The following is a 27,970-nucleotide window of genomic DNA, read 5'->3' as shown; positions in this document are numbered from 1 at the left end:
CACCTCCTCTTTCTAGTTGGCAGCACCAGGTTTGGGTTAAACAGCAACCCTGGCACATCAGACTATATGTATGGACTCCATCCAAATTTCCTGGAGCCCCAGAAGGGAGCAATGCTGATGCATTCACAACAATGCTAGCTCAGTCTGCTTTAGGTGACCAAGCATGGAATAAGAATGTTGGATAAAAGGGATGGATCTGGACAGGTCACTAGACCTGCACTTGGCTCTGCCTTCTCTCCTAGGGCCTGATGTGCTAAATGTCCCTCAAGGCATGCTAAAATGACATATGATCATTCTGACTGAGAGACCACTTTAGCATGCTTTAAGTGCACTTAAATTGGATCTTCATCCAATACAGCAACTGGTTTCTCCACCCTCCCTCTTCCACAATTGGATAACATTTCCACATTTTTTGAATGGCTTCTGACCTTTTTTTAGTGCTACGGCCCAGCTCTTCTGCTTTCTTGCCTAAGGCAAGAATGATGCAGAACTTCCACACCCCCCCCCCCCCCCCCTTCACTCTGCCTCCTGGGATGTCCACAGTACACATTCCAGGAGCCAATTTCACTGATGGGTGAATCCGGGCTGCAGGTCTTTGGGTCCCAACAATGACCTGAGGCACATCTGTGCACCAGAGAATTCTCACACATGCAAACATACAATGCGGGTATTAAGGTCCCAGATACCAGCAATGGTGCTCCTGCACGGGAATCTCCCTGCTCGTGCATAGATGTGCCACAGATCTCTATCGAGACCCAAAAACCTGCGGCATGGATGTGCACATTTGCAGCCAAATTTTTCAAAGATAGAGGGGTGGCACAACAATGGGATATAAACTACTCTAATCCTAGATTCACACTTGAGCGTTTGTGTGATTATTTTATTTTTATTTTTTTCCACACATTTTTCAGGTGTGCTCCTTAAAGTGTTTTAGACCCCAAAATGTAAGATTATGCCCCAAAAAAAGCTCCTAAAATTTTCCAGTCGTTAAGATGTGGAGCACTTCTGTAAATGCATTTCAAATCCTATGGCTTAAGGTGCTTTAGTTTGGGTTTATACACCTTTTTTATTTATTTTTTTCGTTTTTTTGTATCGCGGGATTGTATGAAAACACGCATGTGATACTGATATGCCCCCATAATTAAAAAGTTGGTTTTTGTGTGGACTAGCCCTTTACATTAAGAGAGGAACTTCTTGACAATTAAAAATAAAAAAATGTTAGGTTGTCGGACTAAATTTAGACAAATGCATGTTTCTAAAACCTTCAACGATAGTCTTCTTCTTCTGTAGATCACTTTATGCTACACAAGTCCCAGCGGTGCCTTTAAATTTGGGTTGGCGACTTCACTGTGTGCTTTCTGTGCAGTGTTGTGGATTCCGGCACCCCCTACAGTCACCACACAGAAACGCAGTTTTGTATTTTTTTTTTTTCTGCTGTATTAAATATATTCAATTATATTAATACAAACTATATTTATAGAAATGCATCTTAATATATTAAAATCTTTTTTGCATTTACTAATATATATATATATATATATATATATATATATATATATATATTTATTATTATTTTTTATATACATTAAGATTTATTTCTATAAATATAGTTTGTATTACTATAATTGAATATATCTAATACAGCAGAAAAAAAAATATGAAACCCAGACAGGGTAAATACTAACTGAGTTAAATTTAATCTGTGAAACATTGTACAATAAAAAAAAATCAGTTTTGTTAACAAAGTGCTCTTCCCCCTTGGTGATGGTGAAATAGCCTTTTTAAAATGATATGAGATTTTAGTAATTGTGATGTACTAATTACTGATAGCTCTAACCATTAAAAAAAAAAAGAGTTTGTTTTAGCTCTGTGTAAATTGTTGGCTCCATAAGGATTTCCCCAACTCTTGTATAGTTGTGGAATACCTGAATTTGCAGTAGGGAAATCTGGATGGGAGGACAGAGAAGTAGGGAGCCCTGGAGATTAATGACACAGAATATGGGGTCCTTGGGGATCTGGGTTGGGGGCAAAGAGGTTGGAAATGCTGGATCGGTAGACAGAGGTAAGGAACGCCTAAGGATTGGAGACACAGAAGAATGCAATTTTGAATTAGGGACACGGGTAGGGGGCTCTGGGGTCAGGGATGCAAGGGTAAGGGGCTTTGGGGTAGTGGGAAATAGGGGTAGGGGGCTCTGGACTGGGGACTCAAGGGTAAGAGGCTCTGGGGTCAGGGACACAGGGGTAAGGGACTCTGGGGAACAGGTAAGGGGTTGGAGGAAACGGAGGTGAGGAGCTGTGGGTCGAGGGATGCAGGGGTGAGGAGCTGTGGGTCGAGGGACGCAGGGGTGAGGAGCTGTGGGTCGAGGGACGCAGGGGTGAGGAGCTGTGGGTCGAGGGACGCAGGGCTGAGGAGCTGTGGGTGGAGGGACATGGGAGTAAGGGTCAAATGCATCACCACCCTTACAGCCCAAATCGGAAACCATATCATCCTGCCATTCTTCATTAGGTTGACTTGGATCACATAGTTCCATCTGTCAAGGGTTGCTTACAGACCAGGTTTCAAGTATATCCATGGCCTGCCATTCACTGGAATCCCCTTAGTCACACAATTTTGCTTAAACAGAGCTACCCTTAATACTTTGCCAGCTGACCGTGTTGATTACGAGGTCAGGTGGCAGCTCAGCTTTTCTGGATTCTAGGTACTGTTCGGCGGGTACGTCTCAGGCCCCAGCCTCTTCTCATTCCCACCCTTCGTCTTCCTTTTCCTCCTTGTATTCTTGCGGTGATGTGAGCCCGTATTGAATAACACACCGCAGCGCCTCGGGCTCAGACTTTGTATCAGTAATCAAGGATTAGAGGAGAGCTTGCCAAAAACCAAGATTTGATGGGAAAATTGCAGCAAACCTTTTTAACTCAATCACTGCTAGCAGATAGGATGGAGTTAGCAGAGTGTGGATTGTCCCCGGCTGTCCCCGATCTCTGGGCACAGTCCCCGGATTGAGAGTTGCTGGACCTAAGAGTTTGGTGGGGAGTTTTTGCTGCACAATTGTTTTCATTACAAGTCTATTTTGTAATTTAATTAGTAGCACTACATGGGAGATCTCCTTCTCCAGCACTCTCCCTGACCTTACCCAGCCCAACTGTGCGTGCACATTCACCCCCACTCACTATCATACCCGCTGCCACGCCATCCCAACCTTGTCCATTCTGGAATGGGCATACCCAGGGGTGGACTGGGCTGGGGGGCAAATGCTTTAATGCCCTGAAAAATGCCCCCCCCCCCCCATGGATGGTGCATGCTGTGTTCGAGGCCCCACCAGAGGCTCAACTCTTCCGGCCAGCCCCCAGACACCCTTTTTTAGGAACCCAGAGTTGGTGCTGTCCAGCCCGACTCGCCCAGTGAGCAGAGAGTACCTGTAGCGGAGCTTCAGCCCAGGATGGGGGTCATGAAGAGGAAGGAAAGGATGACAGCAGTAGCAGCTTGAGTCGCTGCACCATGGGCCTCTGGGTTCTACTTGCCTCTTGGGACAACAGTTACCAGTCAGCCCCTGGGCACACCTTTTTGCTTTTCTATAATGAATGCCGCTGCCAGACTTGGCCACCTTATCAACCATTTCATGTCCATTAACCTTCTCTGCCATTCCCTTCATTAGCTTCCACTCAAGTAATGAATAAAATAAAAATGTTGACAACCTACAAAGCCATCCACAACAAAGTCATCCACAAGGTGCAGCACTTTTTTTCTTTTCCTTTTTTATTTTTTGTGACGCACCACAATGCTTGGCACTTGCCACACATTTTTGGAGCCCTACAATGCATTAGGTGCATTGGGTTTCCATTAAGAATGAAGGCACATGTGTTCTTGCAGATGCACTGTGGAAATGCAACAGCGACTAGGGGCTCATTTAGCCTTACGCTTGCGTTGGGAGGGGAATTTGAAAGAAAATAAAGTGGTTTAGCCTTGCTTCTAGCACTGCAACCCCCACCTTACGTTGCAAAGGATGTGGGGTGTTCACATGCAAATTTAGCGGACAGTTCTGCTACCGAAGCCTAACCATACAAGTGAATTGGGAACGCGCCACAAAAGCCCACAATGCACGTAGTATTGGTCCGGCATTTGTGGGGTTAAAAACGGATAGTGAGGAGGCATCCTATCGCCTGTCGAACACCTCGGACTGTGGATTGCTTTTTAGAGGCGTGGCAATTTAGCCGCATATCTAAATGTAGCCTTAGGGTTCCCATTGACTTTTATCCCTAATAACAGGCCATTGTTTCATTTTTTTTTTTTTTTTTTTTCTGTATCTGAATGTCTCCCCGCCCCCCCACCCATCCTGACATCATCAGAGAAGACAAATTTGTACTCGTATGTTTTTGTTTCAGAGACGAAGCAAATATTTGTCTTTGATTTATTTTTTTTTATTTTTTATTTTTTTATTTTTTTTTTAGAGGGGTCTAAAACAAGTTATCAAAACGCGAGGAAACAAAGTTATTCTAAACTTTTGATACTTTTTTTTTTTTTTTAAGCTCTCTGTGCCAGAAGAAGGGGAGGAAGGGGAATGCAAGGTGTGGGGGGAGGGAAAAGTGCTGTGTCAGGATAAAAAAAAAAAAAAAAAAAAGACTGAAGATCCTGAGGACAGACAAGGATTTGTAAGAGAACCCCTGTGGTTTGTTTAACCCCCACCTATCCAAAGGGAGGGGGCCTACAAGGGACAATTTTAATCCCAAGGCAAACATAGCGATGTCATAAATTTAATTTTATTCTATCTCCAAAAACTGTAGAACGTCTATAACCCAAGGCACAAATTCTCATTCTTGTCGCGTTGAATGTGCAGCCAATGTAGATTGATTAATCGGGAGTGATGGGCCCCTTTTTAAAGGGTGAATTGCTCGTACAAAATGGGCATTTTATTGCAGCAAATAAAGTAAAGTTGAGCATACTCACTCCAGTCGAATTTCGTTTGAAGATTTTCATCTTGGGGAATCTTTCAATTTTTCTAATGGTGGTTAGTGGGGTCAAGCTGATCTTCACATTTTCTCATCACAATGATCGAAATTGAACGAGTGGGATGGGAAAATTTCTCGAAGGGTTTTTATTTGGTGGGAAATTGTACATATGGTAATTCAGTTTTGTTAGAGGCGTAACCAAGCATGAGTGCGCTTTCCACGTACCGTGTGTAGGGCGGCCCATCCATTTCAAGTCAATGGGTATAAGTAAGAAACCTGCAAAAGAAGACCTTGAGCCACTTTCAAAATGTAGTTTCTTGCAGACGTTGACACATGCGTGAAGGCGCCATTAATAATTGATGACGCCGGCGCAAATCTGCTAAAAGGCAACGCGTTTCTTTGTGAGTCGGGAAGGTGCAGGGGCCTTGTTCACCTGCGTAGGTGTCCAGTGCTGACCCATAAAAAAACGGCTTGTTCAAATCGATGACCGTTGGCCTGCTGCAAGGATCTCCATGTGCAGCCATGTGGGCCCGATGCATGGATTAGGACACAGACAGACTGTGTTCTGATTCGTGCATCAGACCCATGCAAATGCACATGGAGATCCATGCCAGTCTATGCAGTTGGCCTGTGATTGATTTGAAAAGGTTGTCCACATGGGTCACCTGTGCATCCTGCACTGGTGAAGACGGCCCCTTTGCACAAGTTTACAGATCTGTATGCCGGTGCCAATGAAGTCTAGGTTGGTGATTCCAGTGGGGGAGCAACAAAAAAGTTCCTGTATAGGTGCATTTGTAGTAATTTTTATGCATGTTATTTACCTGCAAAAGCTCCTTTTGTGTAGACATTCAAAAGATTTGAGACTGCTACAGGGTGCTGCCATCTTGGATATAATGTTGGCATTCTCGGAGCTGTCACTCAAATGACATTCTATAACTGCCCTTCTGAACTTTTACCCCAGAGTAACCCTTAAACTATTTATTAGGTCCCGGAGAACCCCTTCTAAATCTGATCTTTGGGGATTGGTGGGAAAAATGCCCCATCTGTTGGTGGTTAGCAGGAAGAATACAGCTCTTACAACGGTGTTCTGGCAGAAAAAAGAGAATTGGTGTAAACGTACTCTAAGTGGCGTTGGCCCTAGAACCAAGCAGGCCCTCTCAGATGGGAGGTCAATCAGCCACAGATCAGGGGGGGGCCCCTGGGCACCACTGGTGGAACCTAGGGTTCCCATAGAACCTTTGCTCTATAGCAGCCATTCTCAATCAGGATTCCTCCAGGGGTGGCTAATGCCGTGTACACATGCCCGGACTTTTTGACAGCAAAGGTCCAACGGAACGAGTCCGTCGGACAATTCGATCTTGTGTGGGCTCCATCGGACCTTTTGCTTGCCAAAAATCCGGTGGACTTTAGAAATAGAACATGTTTTAGATTTTTCCGCCGGACCGAGAAATCCGTTCATGTGTATGCTAGTCCGACGGACAAAAACCGACGCTAGGGCAGCTACTGGCTATGAACTTCCTTATTCTAGTCCGGTCATACGTCATCACGTTCAAATCCGTTGGACTTTGGTGTGATTGTGTGTGGCCAAGGCCGTTCATTTGGAAAGTCTGTTGGAACTCCGCCGAAAGTCCGTCGGACCTAGTCCCTCAAAGTCCGGTCGTGTGTACGCGGCATAAGGCTTCCTTGAACTGAGGCTAACTGACCTCCTATTTGGTGGTCCCGTTAATAGTTCCAGGTCCAACACCACATGGCAGAGCCAGCAGCATGACTTCAATGGTGTCAGTCTGGCTATCTATGTAAGTGTGGCTTTCTTCCCACTTGCCATCACCAATGTAAGGGGGTATTTTCCCAATATCCCCCAATGGACTAATCTTACCAAAGGTTCCTTGAGACCTGAACATTATTTCAAGGGCTCCTCTGGGGTAAGAAGGTTGAGATGGGCTGCTCTATATAGTATTCCACTTTTTTGCTCCTCCCCCAGCAACTACGAAAGGTTATATAGGGAGGCGAGGGACAGAGGAGCTGGGCCTGCACAGACAATAATTAGAAGCGGAGACGGCTATGACGTGCAAGGAGGGAAGGGGATGTGCTAGGGAACTGATTAGTCCGTTTTTTTTCTAGCAATTTCAAAGGCACATTAAAATTTCATAAAAGATCATTTATGCCAAGAAAATACACTGCAAGTAAGCATATAAAATAGATTTTTCTGTAATTTTACCTGCATTTTTTTTTTAAGTTGGCGACCGGGTCATTTTTAAATCCTTTTGCCCCTTTAAACGTCAGCCAAGTATTATAATGGATTTTCCACCTTATGTGAACTTGTACATGCAGGCGCCTTCCTGTGACTGCTATTAATAACTCGCCTTTATCCTTCTATCATGTGTTTTATATCGTTGAACACAGGTGATTATTTTTGTGTCTTTGGAATATGACATGGACTTGGCCCTGCATATGGCAGTGCCCGAGGAGAGGGGAGAAAGCTGGCTATCACATTGATCGCACATTGAAAATAAGCTGTGAAAAGGAAGTCTGGCGGATGCTGAGCAAAATGTGCATATCGCCACCCCAGGGTGCAACATCATTGGATGTTGCATTTTTAGCCATTTGTTATTTAAAGGATCAAGTCCACCCAAAGCTAACTGATATCCCAAGGGGGAGAAGTATTATGGCCTCTTTTGCCACCAGCCCCCCCCCCCCTCCCCCCCAAAAAAAGACCAGTTACCAAAAAATGTGTAGCAGTGCACCTTCTCCCTACATCTGATGTCTGTAGCTTAGAAAGAGCTGATCATCAGAATTATGCCCGTAAGTAGGTGGAGGGGTTGCAGTTTGAAGAGTTGACCACCATCTGATGGCTATAGGTAGGTAAAGGGGTTGCAATTTGAAGAGCTGACCACCATCTGGTGGTGGTAGGTAGGTGGAAGGATTTCAATTTGGAGAGCTAACCACCATCTGTTTTTCTTGTAGGTAGGTGGAAGGGTTTCGCTTTAAAGAACTGACCATTATCTGTTGTCGGTAGGTAGAGAGGTTGGAGTTCGCAGAGCTGACCACCATCTGATGGCCTTTAGGTAGGTGGAGAGGTTTCAGTTTAAAGAGCTGACCACCATCTGTTATCTTGTGGGTAGGTGGAAAGGTTTCAGTTTGAAGAGCTGACCACCATCTGATGACTGTAGGTAGGTGGAGGAGTTGCAGTTTGAGGAGCTGACTACCATCTGTATCTGTAGATAGGTGGAGAGGTTGCAGTTTGAAGAGCTGACCACTATCTGTTGTCTTGTGGGTAGGTGGAGGGGTTAAAGCTTGAAGAGCTGACCCCCATCAGATGTCTGTATGTAGGTGGAGGGGGTTACAGGTTGAAGAAGTGACCACCATCTGATGACTGTAGGTAGGTGTGGGGGGGGGACGGGGTGCAGTTTACAGAGCTGTCGGTGGGTCTGCAGGTTGTTTGCACCTGCTTTCACTGAAGTCCCCCTCCCTTCCCCCTTCCCTTCTGGCAATAAATAGGCTGTCAGTTTATTGCTGGTGTTGCAGGATTTGGATGAAGTGTTGGGTGTTTGTAGTGGGGGGGGGAAGGGGCAGCAGGTGTGTGTGCAGGAAAGACAATTGGGGATGGGGGGGGGGTGGATGGGTTTGTTTGAGAATGTCGGAGATCCTACAGAGGTCATGTTTCCACAGCTGATATCCATGGTGAAATCATAGCAGCCCGCACCATTCTCTCCCAGTGACCTGACCCACGGGTGTCGACTATTTAAAACCTGCGCTACTAATCTAATACACAGAGGATTCGCTGAGCTAAAAGGAAATCCCAAAGGGAGCAAAAATAAAGAGTATATTTTGGCACATTTGGAGAACAATCTCTCTATTTATGTGTGAAATAATGACTAGATTTACTACTAGTATATGTAACCTTTCTCCCCTTCTAGTTTTAGTGGTTTCCCAGGGGCCCAGCGGTTGTTTTTTGTAGGATGGAGCCTTGTATGTCTAGTAATTTTCTATGTAGTGATTTTTCTAGTGCCGAGTTACTCTGGGGGCCCAATGGTTGGCTTTGGTATGAGGGTTCCTTCCATGTGGTGTAACTACTTGGTGCTGAGTTACTCTGGTGGCCTGGCAGTTGGTTTTGGTATGAGGGTTCCTTCCATGTGGTATATTTACTTGTTGCTGAGTTACTCTGGGGGCCTGGCAGTTGGTTTTGGTATGAGGGTTCCTTCCATGTGGTATATTTACTTGCTGCTGAGTTACACTGGGGACTCAACGGTTGGTTTTTGTAAGATGGTGTGGTGATTTTCAGTGCAGAGTTACTCTAGGACCTCGTTGTTTTGGTAAGATGGTATCTATGTTACTTGCGTGTCAGTTGGAAGTTGGATTGGCATGCATATCTTACTTGCACATGTGCAAAAGCCAAATAGAGAGACTTCAAAAAGTCTCTCATTGTCCTAGAGAGGTAATATGTTATCTTCTTTCATGGACCTTCCAGTGATTTTAAAGTCTTGTTTATAATACTATATAATACTGCTGCCTCAGCCACTGAGGAGTGAGTCCCCTGAGACCTGAGGTTCTTGTGCACATTGCTGGATCGTGATGGGACTCATGTAAGTATGGGGGGGGGGGGCTAGAACTAATCCCCCTGTGGCCTTCCCTATGTATACAATTCTTCAGTTTGTGAATGTACAGAGCGCTGTTCGTTCCCTCTGGGGTGGAGGAACTACAGGGAGCCTCTGTTCATTCACTCTGAAGCTGAGGCTGTAGAGAAAGGATTGAGGAATCTGTGTCCTCAATCTCTTTTTCTTAAAAGTGTCTGGGTGTCAATTTAAACCCTTGATATTTCACCAGTCTCCAAAGGGCTGTTAAATGTACAAAATTAAGAAAATAAAACTGTAGGGGGAAAAAGAAGAAAAAAAAAAACATAAGGGGTCATTCTCACAGGTATTCTGGTTGCATGGATGAGTGGTTTGTGTATGTGTGTGTATATATATATATATATATATATATATATATATATATATATATATATATATATATATATATATATATATATATATATATATATATATATATATATATATATATATATATATATATATATATATATATATATATAAATTTTAGTGTGTGTAATTACCAATATTATTATCAATATTTAGTTGGCCCACCCTTTGCAGCTATAACAGCTTCAACTCTTCTGGGAAGGCCGTCCACAAGGTTTAGGAGTGTGTCTATGGGAATGTTTGACCATTCTTCCAGAAGCACCTTTTTGATGTCGGGTACTGATGTGAATGAGAAGGCCTGGCTCGCAGTCTCTGCTCTAATTCATCCCAAAGGTGTTCTATCGGGTTGAAGCCAGGAGTCCATGCAGGCCAGTCAAGTTCTTCCACCACAAACTCGCTCATCCATGTCTTTATGGACCTTGCTTTGTGCACTGGTGCGCAGTCATGTTGAAACAGGAAGGGGCCATCCCCAAACTATTCCCACAAAGTTAAAGCGGGGTTCCACCCTAAAGTGGAACTTCCGCTGATCGGAACCCTCCCCCCCCCCCCTCCGGTGTCACAATTGGCACCTTTCAGGGGGGAGGGGGGTGCAGATACCTGTCAAAGATAGGTATTTACACCCACTTCCGGGCATAGACTCCCACGGGAGTCTGACTCTTCCTGTCCTGCCGCGCTGTCTGCTGGGACACACACGGGTCCCAGTGACAGTGCGGACAATTCCTATTGCGCAGTAGGGAACCGGGAAGTGAAGCCGCAGCGCTTCACTTCCTGATTCCCTCACCTAGAATAGTGACGGCAGCAGCCGAGAGCCGAGCGATCGATCGGCCTCGGCTGCCGGCATCGCTGGACCCCGGGACAGGTGAGTGTCCATTTATTAAAAGTCAGCAGCTGCAGTATTTGTAGCTGCTGGCTTTTAATATTTTTTTTCCACAGTGCAATCCCGCTTTAAGAGCCTAAGATTGTCCAAAATGTCTTGGAATGCCCCCCCCCTTCACTAAATGAATCGGACCAGTGCACAAATCAAGGTCCATAAAGACATAGAGGAACGAGTTTGGGGTGGAGGAACTTGACTGGCCTGCACAGTCCTGACCTCAACCCGATAGAACCTCTTTGGAGATGGAGCCAGGTCTTCTAGTCCAACATCAGTGCCTGACCTCACAAATGCGCTTCTGGAAGAATGGTCAAACATTCCCATAGACACACTCCTAAACCTTGTGGACGGCCTTTCCTAGAAGAGTTGAAGCTGTTATAGCTGCAAAGGGCGGAGCCAACTCAATATTGAGCCCTATGGACTTAGGCTGGAATTACACCTATGCAGTTTTAGTGCTTTTTGCAAATTTGCACTACAGTCCATTCCTATGGAACACGTTCTGTAGTGCAAATCTGCGAAATGCAAAAAGCACTAAAAATGCCATAGGTGTGAATCCAGCCTAAGACTGGGATGCCAATTAAATTCATGCGTGTAAAGGCAGGTGTCCCAATACTTTTAGTGTGTGTGTGTGTGTGTGTGTGTGTGTGTGTGTGTTATATTATTTTTTTTTTTTACACATGTATGTCCTCAGACGGCCTCCCCCTTGCATCGGGGTCCCCAGAGAGCCCCCCACTTACATCAGGGTCCCCAGAGAGCCTCCCCTCCCCTTATCATTCCTTTACTGCAAAACCTTGCAGATTGCTGCCCTGGCAGACGTCACAGGCCTCTCCATATAACATGCCCTGTGGATGACAAATTATTTGCATCCTGCTTCTTCTTTTTTTTTTTTTTTGGTTGTTCTCTGTATGTTTTTGCAGAAGTTGCCCTGTGCGCGCCTCCTCAGCAAGGGTCCAAATAGGCATCTGTTTTCTATCCGCCGGCTCATCAAAAAACCGGACCGCGGGGAGAGGAAGATCGGCACGTCTGATGTACACATAGCCAAAATTAGCCTTGTATTTATAGACGGAGCAAACATGATAATATCTCAGAATAGTTGTTTGTAAACATTGCTGTTATTTATTGAAAAAAAAAAAAACAATCACTGCCTCAAAAACATCAAAATGGAAACCCAATCCCTAAAGCCTCACCTGCACTTTTTAACATGTTAAAGTGATTCTATATGGATTACTATAGCCGCTAGCGATAATCGTTGTCTTCTCCCGGTGGGGGGGGGGGGGGGGGCTTCCCGCGCCAGGAGAAGACAATTGCTTGGCAGGAAGGTTTCCCTCTGTGAACACTGTCTGTCTGTGTTTAGAGGGAGAATCATGTGCATTTCTTTCCTGCAACCTGTGGTTGCAAGAAACAAACTCTGCACAGTCTATGGCCTGCCTAAGGGAAAATTCCCTTGCAAAGAACAGTATTTGCTTATAGTAAGTCTGACATTCAAGAGGGACTTTAGCCCCCTTTAATTTTGGTCCCGCCCCCCCCCCCTCCAGCACCGCACCACTATGCTTGATGCAGATGTGCTCAAGGGCTCTGCTTGGCCTTACGGTTCCTTGTGGTCTGTGTGGGGGGGCAGTGGGGTTTCCGAACTGCGCAGACATGCTAAGTGCTAAACTTCTGTACCAGCTCCACCTGTAAACCTGTACATATGCAGGACCCCGATATCCTGCAGCAAATCTGTGCATGCGCAGTATCCTAGGGTGGAGGTGAACACCATTCTCACCTAGGCATGGAAAATCGAAGTGCTGTTTCATCACAAGAATGCTAAAAAGTTAAAACCTTTATATATACAAATGTGAGAAAAGGAGGTGGGAGGTGGCAAAGGAGATCCTATCATTTACATATCTGCAGCTCTCCCAGGTTAAGAGACAAAATTCTTAGTAGTTTGCTTCCCTAGATAGAAGTATTTCTACCTTTTTTTTTTTTCTGAACTATAGTAGAGGTTCTTGTTTTTTTTTTTTTTTTTTTTTCTCCTTGCATCAAGACAGATATCCGTTGATCTGGGCTTACATTGTTACGCTGAATTACCCAACTCTCAGGCCTCTCTGGTTTAAATTTAAAGAACTCTCTCCAGATTTCTCCCTCTGCTGTCTTGAACTCCTTAGCTGTCAGTAGCGCTGCTGTGCCTCAGATTTACAGCCCCTCTGGGAGAGTGTGGGTGAAACTATGCCGGGTCCCCCCATTTCATGAGCACGACCCCGCCAGAGAAAAGTCACATTGTTCCACACGCTGCCGTGAGACACACAATCCCCCCCTTGTAAGTGACCTGGCCTGGATCAGCAATTACTGCTTGAATAGCATGGCCTGTTTCAGGCTCTTGTAATGCCAGACAAGCTTCTCCAAAAAATACCTGGCCTTCTATATAAAGGACTCGGCAAAGCTCTAGTTGTAGCTACAGTGGTCTTCTCCCTCCAGTAGTCCGGTCTGCGGCGGTCTTCTCCCTCCAGTAGTCCGGTCTGCGGCGGTCTTCTCCCTCCAGTAGTCCGGTCTGCGGCGGTCTTCTCCCTCCAGTAGTCCGGTCTGCGGCGGTCTTCTCCCTCCAGTAGTCCGGTCTGCGGCGGTCTTGTAACCTCAATAGACAGCCCAACTTTATGGAGTTTCTCATGGAGCTTCAAATCCAAGATATACATCTATTACAGTAATTACGGTAATGGTGCACATACAGTAAATATGTGAAGGTTAACTTATTTTATCCCCATTGTGCAATTTCACTGTATACTGTACTGATATCATCTTTAATTAAAAAATGAATGAGGGGGGGGAGGGACTCAAGATGTACGCCTAACATGGCCATTGCTGAGAGGTCCCACTCTTCTTGTGCTCTACATAATACAGAGAAATTTGGCAATCCAGGAGGAGATATGGGGACACTCAAAGTGGATGGAAACTTTATCCAGAACTCTAAGGTGATCCCGGCATACATGTTTGGAGAAAAAATGTGGTAAAGCGTATGCCTACTATCCTTGTATGTCTGTACCAGTAGTTGCTATTGCATTTGGATTGACCACACAATGTTCTTTTATATTACCAAAGCTAGACGAGGGGCCTACTTAAACCATCTATTTCATTTGTTGTATTGTCAAGTTCTTTTATATTTTGGAGACCGCATAAGGAGACTTTGGGACACTCAAAGGCGATTTGGAACACCCAGCACCTCAAGGCGATCCCGGTATGTGTGTGTGTGTGGAGAAGAAGGTGGTAGACCATACTTGTCCATCTGCTGTCTTTGCAATCTGTCAGCCTCAGTAACAGCCATTGCGTTTGGATCGACTGTACAATGTTCTTTAGGCAGGCCCTTGCACTACATCTAAAGAAGATTGTGCCGTCGGATTGTAACTTGTGTGGTCTCCCTTGGAGGCCCGCAGGACTCTATGTAAAAGGCCCAGTAAATATTAATCCATGATTAGCGTTGACTCTAATATGTGGCAGATATGTGCCATTCTGGGCGAAAAATAAAAACAAAAATGAAGAGTAAAAAAACTGTACCGACTTGTATATCATTGGTCTCCAGACTTCATCTGGCCCTTGAGGCGTTATTACTGCCCCTGACACCAACAATGGTTACTGACCCCAATGATGGAGCACTATCCTATCCACTGACGCCAACTATTTCTCCCCAATACCAAAGATGGGGCATTGTTTAGACCCACTGGGGACAGTCTGGCCCCCCCTAAGCCCTTGTACACACGGTCGGAGAATCCGTCGGAATGTGTCCTATCGGACCCTGTTGTCGGATAATCCGACTGTGTGTGGTATGCATCGGACTGATTCCGTCTGAATATCCGTCGGACCCAATTTTCCAACATGTTGGAAATATTTTCCGACCAACTGGTCCGATCGGACATACTCCGATCATGTGTAGAGAATTCCGATCGGACCAAGTGCCACGCATGCTCAGATCAAATTCCTAGACCAAAGCTATTGGCTACTAGCCTGAACGTAGTCCCATCGTAACTAAATAACGTCATCACGTTATGAACGATCGGATTTTCCAACAACTTGGTCCGACTGTGTGTATGCAACAGTTTCAGACACAATCCGGTCGGACAAATTCCGACGGATTTGGTTGTCAGAATGTCCGACCGTGTGTACAAGGGCTAAAGTCTAAAGGACAGTAAATTGGCCCTTTTCTTTAGACAGTTTGGAGACCCTTTCTGTATATGACTGTTTTCTGTACACCTTTCTTTTGGCAGATGACACCAAAAAAAATGGCTGACAAAACCCCTTTGCGGTGTCACCCCCTGTGGCATTTTAGGAAGAGAACAGGCAAAGTGCACGCAGAAGAAGCTCCAGTAGAGGCTTCAAGGAATGGAGTCGGGTCAATGTGCCATTCTAGTGACTTCTCTTGTGTGCATAGGACCCACTCACAGCTTGACCAGTGTGAACCATGATGAGGAACAGCAGCTTGATGCCTCTTTAATCAATGTATAAATTGGAGTTTCTCAACCAGGGTTCCTCCAGATCTTGTTAGGGGTTCCTTGAGCAATTGGCAGTTTCTGCCTTTCTGAGTTCCCACTGACACTATTGATCTTTTCAGCTATCTGTAAGGGTGTAACTTTCAAATAAGCAGAAGCATAAGGAGCATTCTTCCCACTGACCATCACACTAATGTATCATGAGTTGTAGATATAGTAATTTTAAGTAGGGGTTCCCTGAGACCGGAAAGTTATTTTTAAGGGTGTTGAAAAGGTTGAGACGGGCTGGTCTATAAAAAAGAACAAAGAGATCCCTCCAACGGGACCACTTTCTCCAGTGACAACTGACTAAAAGGGGTAAAACATCCACATTCTAAACTGTAATTAAGTTTTAGACTCTACAAACAAGTCACCAAACTCTTCTATTGACAGACAGACCTCCAGCTAGTAAGTCTGAACAGCTGTCCTCCTTTCACTGCCTGAAAGTCCAGGTGGCTCATTTAGGAATGACTTTCTGTTTACTTAGCCATCCTCTTCTAATGTCCTCCTGGTTCCAGTCTGTTCCTGCCCTTCTAGAGGTCCACTGCTTTCTACCGTATTGGTGACCCATCTAATCCCAGCTGTAGACACTATTGTTGAACCTGCACGGCCATAGATGGCTAGACCAATTGTGAGGGGGGCTGTGACTGCATTTTTTTTTTTTTTTAAAGGTGGGAGGGAAGGAGCAGAGGTAATTGAGTTGGTCTGAGAAATTGATAGTCATGGGGGGTTGGGCCAGTGTCACAGGTCTTTTCAACAGTATTGAATAGCTGACAGCAAGGTCACCGTGATGCTGTAAAAGGACAGAAGGTTTGGATCAAGAGGTTGAGATGCAACTTTCTGCCTAGCAACAGAAGGGTTCGTTCTTGGCTAGACTTCTTTATAATAATTTACCTATGCATATTTAATATGAACCTAAAAGGTAGTTACCGAAGCATTCCAGGAAAACTGACAATATATATTCCCAGAGAGGTAACTAGAACCTTCAGTGCCCTGGTGCAAGAAACTATGTGGGCCCCTCTGACCATTGGGGGCCCTTTCCATCTGTCATGGAGCCCTTCATTTCAATGGGTTCTGTCTTAATCAATACAACTCAAGTCACAACGACAAAAAAAGCACTACTTTTCTGTGACTTTGGTGCGATTTTGAGTGCCATAGAATGCAATGTTAAATCACAAGTTGCAAGGAAGTCTCAAGCAAATCGCTCAACTTTGGAGTCGCAACAGTGTGCAACCATCCTGAAGCCCTATACACATGCCCCGAAATCAGCCGGTACAGTAGATACTGGCTGAAAGTCGTCCTGTGTGTACAGGTCCTTGTTTGACGAAAGCCGACCTCAAGACCAAGATCTGTCGAAGGAGCATGCTGGAAAACCAGGAGCCAATCGGCATCCAATCAGCATTCTCAGCCAATGCCTGGCAGGGTGCGCGGCCCCCCTGTCAGAACACAATAGCTCAGCGGGAGATCGCTGTACTAACATTGCATCATGGTACAGGGCCTCCTTAAGAGCTCAGTTTTTTGTTTTTTTTCGTTCAGCCCACTAGGCTGAATAGAAAAAACAAAAAATTATCATGTGTACCAGGCATTACAATCCGACAGCCCCCCCCCCCCGAAGGTGGCATAACACCATGGCCCAGTCGCAAGTGCGACCTTGGTAGTTCCGCCACTGCCTATTCCTGTATTAGGAAAAGTTGATGGTGCACCTCGCATGCCATTTTTTTATTTATTTTCTCCTATCTGGTAGGACATTTGATGGGCGGGGGGGATTTCTTAGAGCGGGATAGTCTGCAGAATTGAGGGACTTTCTTAAAGAAAAAGGGACATGGTGCCACTGTGGACAAACAGCAGTGTGGAAACAAGAGCCGGTTGCAATGGAACCTCTGGGGACCCATTGGGTTTGCCTTCTCAAATCCAGTATCCCTTCCCACTGTCACAAAATCATATTATGGTATATGTAAAGCCTAAACATTTGTTTGCTATTGGACAGGGTAAGGAACGGTTCAAACCTCTGAACTTTTTCTGTGGTCTATCCAATTGGAAACATTTACATTTCTCTTCACTTCCTGCTTTGAAGACCCAACAAGAAGTGAGGGAAAACCTCTTCAGGTAGAGGAGAAATCTTAAAAAATTGTCTCTAATATGGGTTGATTTCTCCCTTGGCTTTTGGTGACCACTGTAAAAGTTTTTGGATTGGATTTAGATATGTTTGGTTGAATTACAATTGGGTTGTTTAGATAGACTTTGGTAATTGTGTATTCACAACCTAGACGTGTTGACATTTTAAACTTTCTTTTTTTGTGTGTGTGTGTGTGTGTGTGTGTTTGTTTGTTTGTTTTGATATGATTGTGGATATATGATATCAAAACTGTTTTTTTACTTTTTGGATTAGCCACACATTCTAAATACTTTCTTTTTTTGACTCTTCTTAAATTTTGCATTTACGGGGAATTGGGAGCTGGTTCCCAAAAGGATTCCGATGTATGATTTGGAGTTCAGATTGGTGGTGGAAATATAATTTGGGGACTCCAACTAGGACATGGCAATAAAGACCCGACAGAGGTTCTTTCACACTCCATACAAAACTAGGCAGCCTGTTGGACATTGCCATATTTGCCCTCAATGGGCAGGTGCAAGTTTCACTCTCTTCAAGCGATGGGGTAAAAAAATTATTCTATCCCATCCTGTGATTTGTTAGCTCAGCTGTCAGTTGGGTGATGGGTATATATAGCACAGCCCTTGTCACTAAAGAGGGAAATGCCCATGTGTTTGCGCCCCCTGGACGGGAGGGTGAGAAGTTAGGTCAGGTGCTGTTTTTGCACCAATCCCCCCCCCCCCACCAGCAGTGCAAATGGAACATGGAGAACTTTAATATTTGGAGGATGTCAGTTCTTTGACCTTGCTGTAGATTTTGGTATCAAACCTGTGGAGGAGGCAATACAAATTGTCTGCTTCTCATAACTTTTTGTTTAGTTGTTTTTTTTTTTTTTCATCTTTTGCATACTTTAATTATGGGAACCCTTTTTTTTCCTAAGTTCCATCTTTCTGCAATCTAGGTTTTTTTTTTTTTTTGTCCCAAGAGAGTTCAAAGTTCAGCTATTTTGTGACTTCTTGTCCAGCTGGAGGTCAACAATAGGCCACTTCCATTGACACCAACGCAGTGCCGCAATCATGGCTTGCTGAAGACCAAACTTTAAGGGGTTGATTTACTAAAGGCAAATAGACTGTGCACACTGCGGTTGCTCCAGTGCTTAGCAAATGAGCAAAAGCTCTGCTGACTTCCATCATCCAATGACGTGCAAGAAAAAAAATGCATTTTATTTATTTTATTTTTTTTCTTGCTTGCAGTACTTTTTTACAAAGTGAAGCTTTACCTCATTTACTAAGCTCTGGAGCAACTGCCAAGTGCACAGTCTATTTTGCCTTTAGTAAATCAACCCCTAAATGTCTTTCAACCTCGGGCCACCAGCTGTTGGCCAATGCGCTCCAGTACGTGCCATGCAAAGCTGCAGTGCTACTCTTCCAGCACAGGTTGTAGACATCTGGAAGATTACTGGGTATTTGGGGCAGTGCTTTTTTTTTTTTTTTTTTTTTTTTTTTTTTTTTTTTTACAAGCAAGCCCATTGTGTTCTTAATGGTAGTATCATTAGTGGTGTGTGTTTTTTTTTTTTCTTATTTTTTTTTTTTAAATGATGGGCTGTGTCTCCCCCTACTGGCAGTCATGAATAGTGGAAAGCCAAAATCATTTTCAGAGCCATGGAATGCATAATTCATTGACATCAGCCCCTGAGGGAATATGGGGGGAGATATAATTACTGCTCTGTAACAGAATTGTATTTTAAAAGATTGACAACACTACTTTAAATGGTAATTTATATTTTACAAGAGTGACCAAAACTGATTTTCACTTCTGTTAGCGTGAGCGACATCTTTCCTTAACAAATGTTACATATATATATTGTGTGTGTGTGTATATATACCTCACGGCTCTTTATATGTAGTCATAAATACATTTGTGACATCACTGCATTGTATATACACTAATATTTAAAGTGGTGACCTCATTGCACTCTATACACTCTCATGTTTTTCCATTGATGACATCACTGCTATCTGTACTCAATATAGAGTCATATTGTACAGTGATGACATCACTATATTTTTTTTATATACAAGTTTATAGTGGTTAAGTCATTGATCGTCATATACAACTATTTTTACAGTATTGACATCACTGCTCTCCATATTTATATTTACAGTGGTGTCATCGCTACTAATAATATGCAGGTTTTATTTACAATGGTTACATACCTGTTGCCCATATTTACGGTGGTGACATCACTGTTCTGCACATGCACCCATAGTAACAGTGGTGGCATCACTATGCACCAATATTTACAGTGGTGGCATCACTGCTCTCCATAGGCACCCATATTTACAGTGGTGGCATCACTGTTCTTCATAGGCACCCATAGTAAAAATGGTGGCATCACTGTTCTCCATGTGCACTCATATTTACGGTGGTGGCATCACTCTTCCCCATATACACCAATATTTACAGAGGTGGCATCACTGCTCTCCATAGGCACCCATATTTAGTGGTGGCATCACTGTTCCCCATATGCACCAATATTTACAGAGGTGGCATCACTGCTCTCCATAGGCACCCATATTTACAGTGGTGGCATCACTGTTCTTCATATGCACCCATATTTACAGTGGTGGCATCACTGTTCTTCATATGCACCCATAGTTAAAGTGGTGGCATTACTGTTCTCCATGTGCACTCATATTTACAGTGGTCACATCACTGTTCTGCACATGCACCCATAGTAACAGTGGTGGCATCACTGTTCCCCATATGCACCAATATTTACAGAGGTGGCATCACTGCTCTCCTCCATAGGTACCCATATTTACAGTGGTGGCATCACTATTCCCCATATGCACCAATATTTACAGTGGTGGCATCACTGCTCTCCATGTGCACTCATATTTACAGTGGCAACATCACTGTTCTGCACATGCACCCATAGTAACAGTGGTGGCATCACTGTTCCCCATATGCACCAATATTGACAAAGGTGGCATTGCTGCTTTCCCAATGTGTGTTCTGATTTAAAGCCTCCTATATTTATTAGCAAAAAGTACAGCTGCCTGTTTTGAATTGTAAAAAAGTTCCCTTTTTTTAAAGAATGGTTTGTCCATGGTGTCGTCTTGCAAAGGACTCAACATTTTCCAATCTCTTGTAGAGCGGGAGTCCAGGGAGGAAGACCCGACTACATCTGAGACCGAAGAAACCTACCCGACAAAGCCACGCAAAAGGGGCCAAGGGGTCTCGGATCACAAAGCCATCGCCCTGAACAACTTCCGGCAGAAAAAGCAGTCTGCCTCGAGGATTGTGTCCGTGGAGAACAAAGGCCAAACCCACTCTTCACCCGAGTACAGCATCGAGTCAGAGATGGTGAGTGAAGGTGTTAATGACTGGTTGGACAACATGTGATGGGTCAAACGCTTATGTTACACTATATTTTATTTATTTTTTTTACGGTAAGAGTCAACAGAAGGATCCATCAAATTTCTGCTGCTTGCAATTGACTTTTCCGTCTTGTTTCAATCTACGTCTTGGGAACCTTTTCCCATTTGACACCAATGGGAGCCTTGGTCGGGTTTATTACCGCGTCTTTCTGTCTTGGTAAACCCGCATTCTTCCTCTTTCTTGTCCTGGTATTCTACAGTGTCACATTGCAAGTGGAAATAAAAAAACCTGAGACATTCTACAACATGTTCACACGCATACTTGGTCCAAGGCTCAAGCGTAAATGTTCCTTTGGATAGAATTGAGAGGGCTACAAATCGATTTCTGTTTTTTTCTTGCTGTCCCCATTGGAGAGAGAGAGGGGTTTTCACTGGATCCTATTTGCATGACGGGCGAGTGTGACCGGCTTTCAATGGAGCCAATTCACACACTTCTGGGGGGCAGCCATGGAGCGGATTGCAAAATGGTCTTGTGCATTTTTGGGTCCTGTTCAGGTGCAAATTAAGGCAAAAATTCGCACCTGACCCCAGGCATGAAACCGCGGCCCCGCATATGTGAACCCAGTCTGAGTTTATTGCTGTGTCTTTCTGTCCTGGTAACCTCCAGTCTCCTAATTTCTCATCCTGTTATCATAGAGTGGCAGTCATGACACATAGAAAGTAGAAATCTCCCAATAAAAACCTGATTGATGTTCTAAACCAGTGGTCTCCAAACTGTTGCCCGAGGACTGGATGGGGCCCTTTGCTTGCCTTTATCTGGCCCTTGGGGTGCTATTCCTCCCGCTGATGCCAATGATGGGGCACTATTCCTCCCAATGTCTCCAACAATTGGGCACTATTCCTTCCAATGTCTCCAATAGGGATGAGCTCGGTGTTCGACTCAAACGCATGTTCGACTCAAACATCGGCCGTTTGTCTGTTCGGCAAATTCAGAACTTTGTGGACCGTTCGCACCAAATTCGTGCGGCACGAACGCCCCACAATGCACTACGCCATCACAGTGCATTGCTGGCTCATGATTGGCCAAGCATGCACAGTGACCCCGCATGCTTGGCCAATCGCAGCGCCGGCAGCGAGGAGAGACATAATTGGCCACATTATAGCTCAGGGTGGCTTAGTACACGCCCCACTATATATAAGGCCGCCAGCGCGGCAGCCTTGTGTAGTGTGTTCCGGCATGCAGGGAAAGAGCAAGATAGGCAGGGACAGTGTGTTCTTTTCTCAGGCATCTGCAGGAGTTAAAGTGGGTGTTGTGGACCTCCAGCACAGTATGCACCTGTATCTACCCGTTTTTGCTGGTGTTCTCTAATACAGGCATCTGCAGGAGTTAAAGTGGTTGCTGTGTGCCTCCAGCACAGTATACACCTGAAGATACCCCTTATTGCTGGTGTTGTCTGTTGCATATTCGCTTTTAAAATTAGCACTTTTGATTTCGAAAGTTCTAGTCCCATAGACATTAATGGGGTTCTAAATTTCGTACAAATTTTTGGTCCGTTCGAAGGTTCTGGTGCGATCCCTAGTCTCCAACAATTGGGCACTATTCCTCCCAATGTCTCCAACAATTGGGCACTATTCCTCCCAATGTCTCCAACAATTGGGCACTATTCCTCCCAATGTCTCCAACAATTGGCCACTAGTTCTCAAAATGCTGCCAACAATGGGGTACTATTCCTTCCATTAAAACCAATTGTGGGTCATTGCTTACTCCCATTGATGGCAGAACATTTTTTACTCCCACCAGCCGCAGTCTGGTCCCACTAAAGCCCGTAGGACAGTGATCTGGCCTGTTTAGAAAGTTTGGAGACCCCTGTTCTAAACCTTGCCCACTGTATTCAAAACTAAAAATTCTGTCTACAACTGGACATTAAAGTTAAAAAAAAACTTGTGAAATCAACCTCCTTCTGCTACAATGACTAAGAAACAATACTTTTTCTTTTTCCCAGGGTCCTTGCCGTAGACAGATGGAGACCGTTATGCAGGACATGAAGATGTCTCATCGTGTATACCCAAGGGCATTCTATATTCCCAACTGTGACCGTAAAGGATTCTTCAAAAGGAAACAAGTAAGAACATCTCCAACAATGTCTGACTTGGATCCATCAAGCGAGCATAAAAGTATCAACAACAAAGGACTTTTTGCTTTTACTTTGATTAGTAATATTGAAAAGTATCTGTCATCTGTACACAAGCCTGTTTTTTTTTTTTTTTTAAAAGGTCACTTAGGTGAGGGCCTAGGGCTGAAAGATTTTAGGTGGGCGTGGAAGGGTGGCAGACCATCTCGAATTTCATTATCTTTCACCTCTTTCATAGTACGTCTTCAGGAAGAATTTTTTTTTTTTTTTTTTAATTAAATAGTAAATGGTCTTTTTTGTTGGAGTGGAGCAGGTGTTTGATCCTCGTTGGGTCTCATCTATTGCCTAAAGACCTTGTTTTGAGGTCCACCTCCCTCCTCCACCCCAACTCAACCTTAAGAGGTTTAAAAGCAGCTAATTTTTGCCAGGGGCAGTCTTCAGTAGATTTTAATAGCGACTATGCAATTATTTGGATGTCACTGTATCATGCTCCCTCGATGAGGATACCTTTGAACTTATGACTAGTGATTAAATTGTGTTTGTTTTTTGTTTTTTTGTTTGTTTTTTTGTTTGTTTTTTATTCCAAAACAAATCCAGATTGGGATTCTGAATTTTTAGTATTAATTTCTATGTAACTATTTTCACTCAGAAGTTCCACCTTCTTAAAATGTATTTTATTTTTTCCCCCCTGACAGTGCAAGCCCTCCAGAGGTCGCAAGCGTGGGATCTGCTGGTGCGTAGATAAATACGGACTTAAGCTTCCCGGAAGCGATTATGCCGCCGGTGACCTGCAGTGCCACAACTTCGACAGCAGCAACATCGAATGATCCTGCCGCGATCTCAGTAATGCTAAGACGGCCCAGGTGGACACAATCACTCTTGTTTTTGTTACATGTTCCTGGGAAATCCAGAGGAATTTATTTTTTCCTTTTTTTTAAAAAATTTTTTTTATTTCTTTATTCTATTTTTTTTTTTTCCTCATCTCATCGGCAATGGAAAAAAAAAAAATGATTGAATGCTTCAGAAGATAACACAAAATAAAGACAATGATGAAGAAGCTGAGGAAAGGTGAACTTCTGTTGAATAAAAAAATAAATAAAAACGGAGTGAAGCTTGAGGCAACGGAAAAAGTGAATTTTTAAAAAGTTGAGGTTTTTCCGTTTTGAGAATCTGTTGCGTTTTTTTTTTTTTTGAATTTTTTTTTTTTTTTTTTTTTTTATTTTGACAAGGGGGGGAAACTCCCTGTAAGCTTTTCTTGGCTCCATGCTGTTCGTTTTTTTTTGTATCGTCTGACTGAGGAAGGTGACAGAGCATCTAATATTTTAGAGAAAATGTATGTTCTGTTTAAAAAAAAAAAAATATCAAAATAAAAAAATTGGTAAGCTTTTGGGGCTTAACCAAAAATCCTTGAAAGATGGCTTGTCAACGCAGACAGACATTTCCTGCCCTCCCGGTTAGTGCCGACAGAGTCATGGAGACTGAATGATGTCGATGAAAATGAACCAAGAGGTCAGATCTTGGTTCAGCTTTCACTGACTGACTGAAGGCCTAGAAAATCGTTTTGCCTGTCACTTTAATTTCAATTTTTATTTTTTTATTTTTTATTTTTTTGGGACAGGGCACAGGACACTTGTAACAATGCACTCCATGAAACGAATAATGCTTAAAGAACAGTGGCAGCACTTTCTCTTTTCATAATTTTATTTTTTCGTTGTGTTGACTCTGTGTCAATCAAGGCATGGTTTTAAAGAAACTTGACCGAATTCTCTACACGACAGCTTGTTTTCAGTCCTTAGAAGCGTGGCACCATTTTGCTTGAGTACTTATTTCAAGTTGGGTGTGCAGATTCACCTTTTAACGCTCTTGATTACTTTATCTGACAGCAGAAAGTCCTTTTTTTTTTTTGAGCATTTGCTGAGAAGCTGTGACTTTTTTTTTTTTTTTTTTTTTTTACATTTTGTAAAATCTAATACATTTTTTTTATTCTCTATTCTGCCTTTGGCAGAATATTCAATAACAGCTGCCCAAACCCCCTTTGCTGCCAATATTTTTTATTATACCTGCACATGATTAAAAATGGTCCATTGCTGAAGGCATCACCCACTAGTTCAGGTTCCATGTGTAATACTAAAGGCCTATAGTGCACTTTTTAGCAGCCTGGTTACGGACCTGCTCTCTCCCAGTCCTTCCCCCGACCCTATTTTTTATGTTTTGCCGAATAATTGGTGCTGTATTTCTTACTGACGTTTCAATGGTTTGTTGAAAAATATAAGCTAAAAGGACAAGTGGAAAGATTGTGTTTCTTTAAGCATCGGGGAAAAAATGGTTGAGTCGATCTCTCTCTTGTTTGACTCGGGCTTTAACAAAATAAATGAAGGCTTTAGATACCACTTTTCTAAGTCTTACAAAGCCATAGGGAAGTTTTTTGTTTTTAAATGCTGAGCTGGTAAGAGGTTTAGGAAGAATTTTTTTTATTTTTTAAAAGCCAGAAGCAGTGGGTAGATTTACTAATGTGAGACCGATAACTTTGAACATGGTGGTCACAAACCAGTTTCTCTTGTTCCTATTTTAATGGATGGACACTCCAGTATTGGAAACAGGAAAGCTATGAAAACGTATTCACTTAAAAGAAAATCGCCTGTATGCCCAAGCCCAACATCTTGAAGGACAAAAAACAAGACTGGCGTTGGATTGTAGACTTCAAAACTTTCTTGCAAAATTGGGAATTTTGGATTGGAAAGTCAATCTTGCCATATTGGATGACCAGCTCTAGACTTCATTACGTAGCATTGCTGATTGTTATGCTTGGTATTCCTTGACTCGCTGCCTTTCAGTTTCTGGATGAGGAAAATAAATGCAAGACAAAAAGTTAGCACATGGACTTTGCAAAAAGTGAAATGGAGGACGCTGGCCAAATTTAACACTACGGTTCGGTTGGAATGCTTGATGGACTTTTTCTCTTGAGCTCGGCAATTTCTGAATGTTCTCTGCTGTGTGTGTGTGTGTGTGTGTGTGTGTGTGTGTGTGTGTGTGTGTGTGTGCGTTGCAACGTTTCTTGAAAGCTTTGTATATTACTCCTGTAACTATTTTTTTTTTTTTTTTTTGGTCAAATATATATTGCTGATTTAGTGTTAGTGACCAGTGGCATACCCCTTTTTAAAATGACTTGCTCTAAATTAGCCTTGCAAAGAATGGGTCTTTCAACTCCCCAGACTGGCACTACAAGCTGGGACTTGGGTGGCTGTCAGCAGTTGAAAGGTCAGAGTTGGGTTTATATTGTCGCGTTTTCCACCTTCAGAAGACTTTAGTATATTATTTTTACACCTGTCTCTTGCAATTTCCGTAAACCACTTTGACTTTATTTTGTAGCTTTTTTATTTTATTTTTTTTCAACATTTTCTATGTATGGGTTTCCATGTATTACCATTTTATTTTTATTTTATTTTTTATTTCTATTGCCCTGGGACCTTCTGTATATCCTGACTAATCTTAAGTGGATGTAACCACATCTGCCTGATTTTTATCAATGCATACCCAGGACAAAGAAATTAAATGCAATTATTTTTGAGTTTAAAGAGCACTTGTTCAAGTCTATAAAGCTTAAGAAGTTCTCTAAATGTGGAAAACCTTTTTTCATTTTCAGATTTTCCAGAATATTGTTAAAGTCTCTCTCTCTCTCTCTCTCTCTCTCTCTCTCTCTCTCTCTCTCTCTCTCTCTCTCTCTCTCTCTCTCTCTCTCTCTCTCTCTCTCTCTCTCTCTCTCTCTCTCTCTCTCTCTCTCTCTCTCTCTTCTCTCTCTTCTCTCTCTCCCCCCCCCCCCCCCCCCCCCAGATTATCCAAAAAGCAAAATTAAAAACTGTACCACCCAGGTCTAATAATATTTGTCCAACCGCCTCACAGGGCAAAAGATGCAAATCCTTACTCTGGATGTTTTTCGATAATGCTGTCCAGTTCTTTTATTGTTGGTAGAGATTGTTTGTTTGTTCTCGCCACCAATTTTTTTTATTGTATTTTTTTTTTAATTTATATTTTGTACCATGATTTTTTTTTTTTTTTTTTATAAAAATAAAGCAAAACTGCAGACATTTGCAGTTGTAGTTTCTTAAATTATTTCTTTCAGCCTTTTTTTTTTTTTTTTATTTTTTTTTTTTTAAAACTTAATTCACTTTTTTCCCTAAAATTTATTGAGTACATGCATGTCTATCAAATTGGGTAAAGAAGTAGCAATAATATGGATAGAAAGATGTTGTTGTAGCTATCAAAAAAATCGAGGTATGCTTGATAAGCATTTAGTTTAAACACATTTTAGAGAGCTTTATATGTTTTTGAAAAAGGGATGTAGCAGCCAATTATCTGTTGGACTATATTGCCTTTTTTAAATATTATTAGTTCTCTTATTAAACAGTTGTATATTGCTACTTTTTGGCACTGGAATAACTGCAGTTTTATCTTGTATTCACCAAATCGTCCATACTAGTGCTAAATATGTAAACTTGTAGAAAGAAAATGAATGTTATGCTTTTTCGGTTTGTAAGATGCGTCATGTCTTGGTAAAACCAAAAAGGAGGAGAAAGATAACCTGGTGTATACTATAGAATACAGTATTAATGCTCTTCAGACCTATTCTCCTAAATATGCTTTCATCCCTAGCAGCCAATTAAATTTAATAATTTTTTTTTGAACAAAAGAAAATGGTCACATTTTCAAAATATCCCAGCAGCTGCAAAGTGGCCACCTTCAAGAGCCATGGCGTAACCTTGGGCCCATGTGGGCATGGTCTTCATCTGCTGCCATAGTCCACTGCAGAGCCAAGATGTCAATTTTATAGACTGAGTGAACCTTTTCTTCCCTGTCCCACAATGCAGTACTTCAGGAACCTATTGGCAACCCAAAACACTCACGCATTGGGACGGGGACGGGGGGAGGGCATGCTTGGCCGAACCCCAATATCCGGGCATACATGGCATCTTTGTGGGGCTGAATCAGCAGATCACAGCAGTGGTCAGGCACACTAAAAGGTACAGGAGGCCACAGGAGGATGTCTTCTGTGCAGCCTTGTGGTAGCTGCCCCCC

The 27,970-nt window shown here is 43.1% G+C and overlaps 1 protein-coding gene across 1 annotated transcript in view; it reads left to right on the top strand.

Annotated features, from left to right (window-relative positions):
• Window positions 1–24,014, top strand: part of IGFBP5 (insulin like growth factor binding protein 5) — a 33,868-nt gene extending 9,854 nt beyond the window's left edge. Inside the window, exons 2-4 of the mRNA XM_077450037.1 lie at window positions 20,540–20,751; window positions 22,769–22,888; window positions 23,593–24,014. Of these exons, the coding sequence (XP_077306163.1) occupies window positions 20,540–20,751; window positions 22,769–22,888; window positions 23,593–23,724 (464 nt within the window). The 3' untranslated portion in view covers window positions 23,725–24,014. The remainder of the gene's footprint in view (window positions 1–20,539; window positions 20,752–22,768; window positions 22,889–23,592) is intronic.
• Window positions 24,015–27,970: the final 3,956 nt, after the last annotated feature.

The sequence above is a fragment of the Lithobates pipiens genome, unplaced genomic scaffold (genome assembly GCF_037356315.1).
Source record: "Lithobates pipiens isolate NorthernLeopardFrog02 unplaced genomic scaffold, aLitPip1_a1.2 Scaffold_22, whole genome shotgun sequence".
NCBI lineage: Eukaryota > Metazoa > Chordata > Amphibia > Anura > Ranidae > Lithobates > Lithobates pipiens.
Note: the sequence above shows the minus strand (reverse complement) of the source record. Positions and strands in the feature narration are given on the sequence as shown.